We start from the raw sequence: 8,019 nt of genomic DNA, 5'->3' as shown, positions 1-8,019 counted from the left end.
TGGTGTTTATTTCGTAGCTCATTCCATTTTTTTTTTTTGACTAAGAGGTGTGTCATAAGAATGTACTACATTTCTGGAGCATGGGATAAGGGTCTACCTTTGTCCATCGATTTAGCCGGTTATATGTGTATTTGCTGTCTCAGAGTTGGTCTTTATCTTTTTTTTTTTTAAATCAGAGTTGGTCTTTATCTTAGCATGGGATACAAACCACGTCCAATACTATTCACAGATCCAACACGACGCGACCCAGTACAACACAGGTTTACGAAACTTGCCTAATACTAGGTTGTATTGACATAGACTCGAAGACAACATTTCCTAACACAACACGCACGCACCGACCTAAGCTTGTTTGTAACTCAAAGCAGAGTAGACTGCTTGGACAAGTTCGCAAACTAGGCCGATGGCAGCTGCCAGGAGCCCAACGGCGAGCCAGGGGTTGCTGAAGTACTTGCGCCTTAGCCACGCCATCCACCTCCGGCGGTAGCTCCGGGACCGCTTGTCCAGCTTCTGGCGTGTGTCCCACAAGTAGTTGATATTCGGATCGCTTTTGTCGAACGTGATCCCCTTGCAGAGGTCGGCGAAGTGTTGGGCCACCTCGCCGTCGTTGCCGTGGGCGTGCACGATGACCCCCCTCTTAGACAGCATCTCCACGTCTTTCCTGTCACTCGCCAGCTGGGACATGAAGATGCAGTAGGCCGTGACGTGGCTCCCCACCGCCTCCCGGTTCCGCTGCTCCAGCTCCATCAGGTTGCGCAGCAGCCGCCACGTCTCGTTGTCGATGTCCAGGCGGGGCACCACCAGCGTGCCGCCGCCGCTGTCCAGCTTCACGTCCAGGATGCAGCGCACGTCCCCCTTTTGGCTCATCTCTTGGCTCCTGAACTCCACGCCGGCGTAGCTGTACTCCGTCGCCGTGCGCCACCGGCCCACCGAAGACACGGTTTTATCGGCGGCGCCGTTTCCTGTCCCTGTGGTGCCTCGGCCTGGCAATAGGGCATCCGTTTCCTGTGGCTTCAAATGCATATGCAGAAGATGGAGAAGATTCTCTGGGGCCGTCAGCTCGGGAGGCACCATGGCCGGCGCTGCCACTGCGTACCTTTGTGCCTTCATTAGTTCAAGGGCATGATCCGCGATACATCTACCCACGCGAGCCTTGCCGTCTGACACTGTCAGCTCGCCGATCTTCTCGAGGACGAAGAACGGTATCTGGTTCTCCGCGAGGAAGAAGACGTCGCGGACCACTGCCAAATCTTCAAGGGAGGCGGCGAACGCTGAAGAGCGGGCAGCCCCCGCAACGTGCGCAGTGTGTTTTGCTGGGAAGCTCGAGAAGCGGGAGAGTATGTAGCAGCCATCGAGCAGGAGCATGTGGACGAATTGGTGTTTCGTAATGCCATCGAATGTGTTGGCGTAATAACTCCGCGCCTTGTCCTCGAGGCACGCCAGCTCCTTGAGGTAGACCTCCACCGTCATGCTGGGTTCTTCCGCCGCCGAGAGCACGACGGCCAGGCTTCGCAGCTTGTCCTGTTGCGTCGGGAGTTGCCAATGGTAGTTGTACGGGCCGATGGAGACGTGATCGGGATCATACTCGCCGTTGCGGACGTTGCGCGTGAGGTGGCCGACCTTGGCGACCATGATGCGAGGAGGGTTGTCTTCTTCTAGCTGCGCCATGGAGGATTTCAGGGAGTCTAGTTTTCTTTTGAGTTCATTGACCAATGGATCCATCTCTAGAACGACGGAATCCGAATCGCTAGATTGGCGTTGGCCTACAATCGAACAATAACAACAGGAAATGTGATTAGCAGTCTTTACATGACCAAATTGAAGCGACAGAAGGATGAATTTTCTTGACACCTAGATGATCCATTTGATCGGCTTTACTCTGCCTGCCTCCCAGGAGAGTGTAGCAATTGGAATTCAGTTACCCTCTCAACGCTCACTTAATTAACACTGGTTTTTCAGAGTTTGTAACCCCCAAGCAGAAGTGTATGTAGGCATTAGGCAAACTTCTCAAAAGTTGCCCTTTCTGTTCATCCAAGCCTGCATCATATATACATTTCTTCCTCCTACTTTACCGTACATTTCTTTCAGGATAAGAACAGAAGATTCGTGCGCAGTTGCATTGCTTAGAAAGCTTCTCAAAAGTGCTACTAATGGACATGCTTTGCAAAAGAGAATCTACTATTAGATTGTAGTCAGTCAAGCACTAGGCATATTTCTTCTCAATCTTTCTTGGACACTAGATGAAAAGAGAAAGCTAAGGATTCTCCGTGATAGCTCGGTCGGTTGCGTGCCTTCGCCACCTAGGCACCTACAGGAAAGTACCTGAATGGTTTGGCGTGATCTGCTTGTACTTGTTCGATTCTCCTCCTGCATCACCATTTCAGGCCAAGGCGGCACCATCGCCAACCGGAGAAAGGAGTGCTTGACTGCTTTGCAACGAGGCTGCTGGTCCATCCATGGTCCATCTTGCTGCCTTCCATGAGCACCGTGCAGCAGTTTGAAAAAAAAAATGAATTAGTGCTAGGAGGAGCTAAACACTAAATGATATAGTAGAAGCGGGACCTCGGCGTGAGAATTCCAGATATTCGCTCCTGACAGTTTCGAACTCTAGTCGTTAGGATGCGCCACTGACCTCAACCACTGGGCTATGCCCATGTCCTCCGTGCAGCAATTTGGAATACATCGTTTCAAGCTTCGAATTCCAATCGACCGATCTTTCCTTCAGACTTGCTTTCTTCACATAGAAATTTGCCGAATTTAAAGCTACTTTCTGTGGCTTATGTGTCATGACAAAATCATGGTCAGGTTGGAGATGACCACCCTTGTTATGAAGCAGACATGGACTCCCTTCATGCGGCTACCACCATCACTCTTGGGGATGGGCGACTTTTGGCATGCACCGTGGTTTGAGTGAAGGAAGCCCTAAGATATTGCACCTTCCATTTTAGCAATCTGTAAGAGCATATCCAGTCACGTCTCCAAACCATCCTCTAAAGCGATTTGAAACGCACCGGACAAAAAAAAAAACGTTCCCGTCGCGTCCCCGAACCTAATTTTTTGTCCGGTGCGGCCCGATAAGGTGTCCGGCGCCCCGAGGCCGTCCCCGCCCCACAGGGGACGCTCCGGGCACGCGGGACACAACGAAAAGCGAGACCAAGAGATGCGGGCCCGACGCGTAAGCGGCTCAGAAGCCTAAAACCTGTCGCCTACCTTTGGTCAAGCGACGTTAGTGGCGTCCCAGTTTTTCCAGGCGACGCAGGGACGCGTCTCGTCGTGCATGGCCGTGTGGCCGTCCGCGCCGGCGTTATTGCGTGCAACCACCCGCTGCCGCCGCTGTACATTAAGAAGCCCTGCGGTTCGTCCCAATCTCTCGCCGCTCCCAAATCTTCTCCTCGCCGCCCCCCAGATCTTCTCCTCGCCGTTCCAAGCAATGTCGCCGTCCTCCCGCAAGATCGCCGTGGCGAACGGCTTCGGCCGTGGCAGCCTCACCGTGAAGGAGGCGTGGGCGCTGTACCACGCGGGATATCCCGTCCCACCGGACATGCGCCTGCCAAGCAGCAACGGCTAGAAGATGGCCGTGAACGACATAGGCACCGACACCGGGCACAGAGCGCTGGAAGGACGCCATCAGGGCCCGGCGGGCTGAACTCGACGCTGAGGGGCGGGTCGATCCGGCCTGGGCGGCAAAAAAAAACGATGCCTGGTGGGGCACCTACTTCGAGGCGAAGTACGACATGGAGATACGCAGCACCACCGGCCTCGTCGGCGGGCCGAACACCTGGAACAGGGAAGGGCGCGCCCTGTTCTGGGGCGTTCCGGGGCGCACCCTGCAGAGTGTCATCCACGGCATCCGCAACGGCGCGCCAAGGTTGGAGGCGTCGTCCTCACCGCCACCGTCTCCCGCAGCGCAATGGCACGTCCTCCTCCAACTCTTCCTCCCCAGGACCGGCCCGATCGACGCCGTCCTCGTCGTACCGCTCCGCGCCCTACACCGTCCCCAATCGCGTGGTGAAGGAGGATCCGGCGACGCCCGCCAATCCGAGGCGCGGCGGCAGCGGCAGCCAGCGTCAGCAAGAGAGGCGCGACGGTGCCCTCCTCATCCCGAAGCCGGAGGTGAAGGAGGAGAAGGACGACGAGGAAGCGGCGAAGGCGGCACGGCTGGTGGAGTACGAGCGGCAGCAGCGGCTCATCGCCAGCAGCGACGACCCGAGGACTGCCCAGGATTGCGAGCGGCGTACTTGGCATCGCTGAACGACAAGGAATCCTGGAGGGGCAACCTCGACACGGCGGTCGCCATGTCCATCCGCGACACCGGCAAGCCGCTCGTGGACCTCACCGACGATGGCGAGGCAGGACCAAGCGTCCTGGTGAAGGACGAGCCCGTCGACGAGCCCGACGAGTGCGTCAAGCAGGAGGTCGTCACCGACGACATGTACAACTTCCACCGGTACTACGACGCCTCCGGCCGCCACAAGTACTTCTAGATTAGGTTTAGTTTAAAGTTAGTCAAATCTCATTCGAATCTATGTAATATATGCCAAGTTTGGATGAATTTAATCGAATCTCGCTCAAGTTTAAAATTTCCAAAATTTTGTTTGGGGGACGCGACTGGGGAGCGACGTCCCCCAAACGCGGCACGAACAAAACACGTCCCCTAAACACTCAATCCGGCGCCGTTTGGGGGATGGTTTGGGGGACGCGACTGGAGATGCTCTAAGAGGTAAAACTTCACGGTTAACAAAGTCACTAACCCTTCCGCTCCCGATCCTACCATCCCCTCCGTTCAATCGCAAAGTAACCGGTACGTGCAGCGGAAACAACCAGCAGGCAGCGGAAAAGCTACAAAATCCATCTAGGGTTCCGTCCTCCTCGCCGGCGATACCGCTGGTTCGCTCCGCCTCCGGTGGCCTTGGGGCCTTGGAGGTGTGGCGGACCACGGTCCCTCGCCAGTGGGCAGTTTCCGTTCTTAATTTAGTTGCTTTTCGGTCTCTTTTTTTGGGATCGTGAGGCGGCCATCCTAAAGTCAGAATAAGGTCCACCGCACCTATCCTCGCTCCAGTGGTGCATCTAGCGCTAACGGAGGACGCGTGGAGTTGTGTGGGATCTGGTCAATTTTCGTGCTTGTTGGTGTGGTTTCATGTCAGTCTCTTTTGATCTATGGTCATCATTGGCGATGGTTGCTGCTCTGGTGCGCTGGTCCTTTGGGACCTTAGCACAACGACTTTCCGTCTGTCTACTACAATAAGCTCTACTACGACAAGCTTTTCCTGACTCCAACGATGGAGGGGCGAAGACAGCGGCGCGTCTTCGGCTTGTGCTAGTGTCTGTAGTCGTTGCCAGGTGGTCCGTGTACCAATTTGTAATTTTCTTTACTTTTTGGGCTATTTGTACTACTATCGATGATTATTAATAGTCGGTGGATTTTTCGCAAAAATAAGTCATTTACGGATGTTGTCAGCGGAGTCCCTCGTCCATCCATGTATGAATAGCTGCTTTTGGATCTCCAAAATGAACACAGAAGGTTGCATCACAACAAATCACATTGTGGAGTTTGTGGACCTTTGGGCAAAGGTTAATGATGTTCATCTAGTCGAAGGCACCCCGGATGACATCATTTGGAAGTTGGCCAACTCGGGTTTACACGGTGGCAACGACCTATATGGCATGAGTCGGGGCCTGAATTCTTACTTCAGGTTCTGGACCTATAAGGCTCAATTCCAAGGCAATGTAAATTCTTCACGATGGAGGCAGTATGGAAAAATTGGACACCGCTGAAGTGCAAGCTTCTTTACTTGGATTCAACGGAGGCTGACCAAATTGTGGGGATTTCCAATTTTGCAATCGAGACCCTTAGTTTGCGGCATAAATTCTTTTCAAGTGTCGCTGTTCTTTTAGGATTTGGAACTCCATCATCTCGTGGCTTGGGTTAAACTAGGTGGACACTTCAATGTGGGCCAACTTTGCCAAGGTTGAAGAGTGGTGGCCCTCCTTTATCTAGCCCAACGGCTCCCAGCGAAAATCTTTCGTCTCGCTTATCATATGCTAAACAAACACAATGTGAGAGTTTTCCGAAGTATTTCTTCGTTGCCGAAATTTGGTGTAGCTAAGATAAAAGCCGAGGCGGCGCTTTGGACTGTGGCGGGTGGTGACACTTGAGGTCGATCATGATGCGAGAGTAGTTGTGTTGTTTTGTCAAACTATGGATTAGCTTTGTAACAAATTTTGAACTCTTCTTAATTAATCAGATGAGAGGCAAAGCTTTTGCCTCTATTTAAAGAAAAAATATCAAACTCAGGAAGCTCATTTGACCCTAGTCACTTCCCGCACCCCTCCCAAACCCTATTCGCTTCCTGTTGCCGCCGCCGGTAGCGCCGCCGGGCAAAGACCGCGGGGCGTGGCGGCGGCAGCCTCTCCTCGTTGCCGCGCTGGGATGGCGGTCTTGATCCCTCTCCTCGTTGCTGCAGCCGATCGGGCTTGGAGGGTGATGGGCGACGGCGGCCACCTCGCGTGGCGCTCCTCCCCGCCTCCCGTTGGCTCTTCCCCGCAGCACGCCGGCATGGGCTGGTGGTGGGCGGCAGCCAGGCCATGATCTGCGCCATCCCCCCCCCCCCCACACCGGCAGGGGCTGGTGGTGGGCGGCGACCAAGCCATGATCTGCGCCATCCCCCCGCCTCTCGCCGGTGCGTGGAGGCGATCTCGGACATCTCTGGCGACACGAGGTCGCCCAGGGAAGCAGCCTTGGGTTCGACGGTGGAGGTGTCCCTCTTCTTCGCCGAAGAGGGTCGGCTTGCGGTTGGTGGTGGTGCATCTGTCGATCTATCACCGCGTTCTGGCGGCGAGGTGGACAGGCGTGGAAGCCGGCGACGGCTGATGTCGCCGGTGGAGGGCTGGCGTGGCCAGCCCGGGATGGTCGCCGGCGTGGGGGTCCGACCTGAATAAAGGCGGCGGTCCTAGGGCCTCTCTTGCGTGAAGAGGAAGACCTATCGGAAGCCTGGACTCGCGATCTGGCCGGTGTGTTGAGTTCCGAAAGGCGCCGCCGGCAAGTGTAACAGTGCTTTTATTGCCTGGAGTTTGCTGGATCGGTGGTATTCGGTCGTGCGCACCCATGCTTTTATTCCGATCATTTGGTCTGGAGGGAGTGGCGCGAAGCTCTTTTCTGTTTTGACACCAAGTGGCAGCTGATCCATGGTGAAGTCAGAAGAAGAGAATATCATGAAGGCCGGATTAGAGGACTAGCTAATGGAGGTTCAAGTTTTTACGCTGGTGAGGGGCTTGCTTGGTGTTCTGGACTTCACAACATTGGTATGGATGTGGGGGTGGCAGCACATGTGAAGTTCAGAATCTTACCTTTCAGGGTGAAAACCCAATGTCTGGCCTTAACTAGTTGTGCATGGCAATGTCCTTGTTTTTTCTTTTTCAAGGATACGTCATGGATAGACGTATCGGTTTCATACAAGAAAAGGCCAGAAGGCCAGCGTTACAACACACTCTAGGCACAAGCGCCACAAAGTGCAACCCCACACTGCCGCTAGACAGCACACACACGCTATGGGACTACTCGCGGCATCTCCACTTATCCACTACTGCTAGGGCGTCTTTGAACAACCCAACCGCTCTCCAGAGCTCAGCCTCGTCCGTGATCCGTGCTAGCACTGTCTCTCTGGAGGGGGAAGCACCTTCGAAGACCACGTTGTTTCTGTGGCGCCAGAGGCACCAGCATACTAGCGCGATCCCCGTCCACAGATCTCGGTCCTTCCCCGGGCCACCATGATGACCCACAAGTATAGGGGGTGTATCGTAGTACTTTCGATAAATAAGAGTGTCGAACCCAACGAGGAGCAGAAGGTGTTGACAAGCAGTTTCGATGAAGGAATCACTGTAAATGCTCACAGACAAGTATTCGGGGGTTTTGATATAGCAGATGAATAAAGTACAAGTAAATAAAGTGCGAGAGAAATAATTGCAGCGAGTGGCCCAATCCTTTTTTAGCACAAAGGACAAGCCGGTTTGTTTACTTAT

At 54.3% G+C, this 8,019-nt stretch overlaps 1 protein-coding gene across 1 annotated transcript in view; it reads right to left on the bottom strand.

The window, feature by feature from the left end:
• Positions 1–342: 342 nt before the first annotated feature.
• Positions 343–8,019, bottom strand: part of LOC124647580 — a 9,243-nt gene continuing 1,566 nt past the window's right edge. Inside the window, exon 2 of the mRNA XM_047187499.1 lies at positions 343–1,763. Within this exon, the coding sequence (XP_047043455.1) occupies positions 343–1,763 (1,421 nt within the window). The remainder of the gene's footprint in view (positions 1,764–8,019) is intronic.

Source organism: Lolium rigidum, chromosome 4 (genome assembly GCF_022539505.1).
Source record: "Lolium rigidum isolate FL_2022 chromosome 4, APGP_CSIRO_Lrig_0.1, whole genome shotgun sequence".
NCBI classification, from domain to species: domain Eukaryota; kingdom Viridiplantae; phylum Streptophyta; class Magnoliopsida; order Poales; family Poaceae; genus Lolium; species Lolium rigidum.
This window is presented reverse-complemented; position numbering and strand designations above follow the sequence as displayed.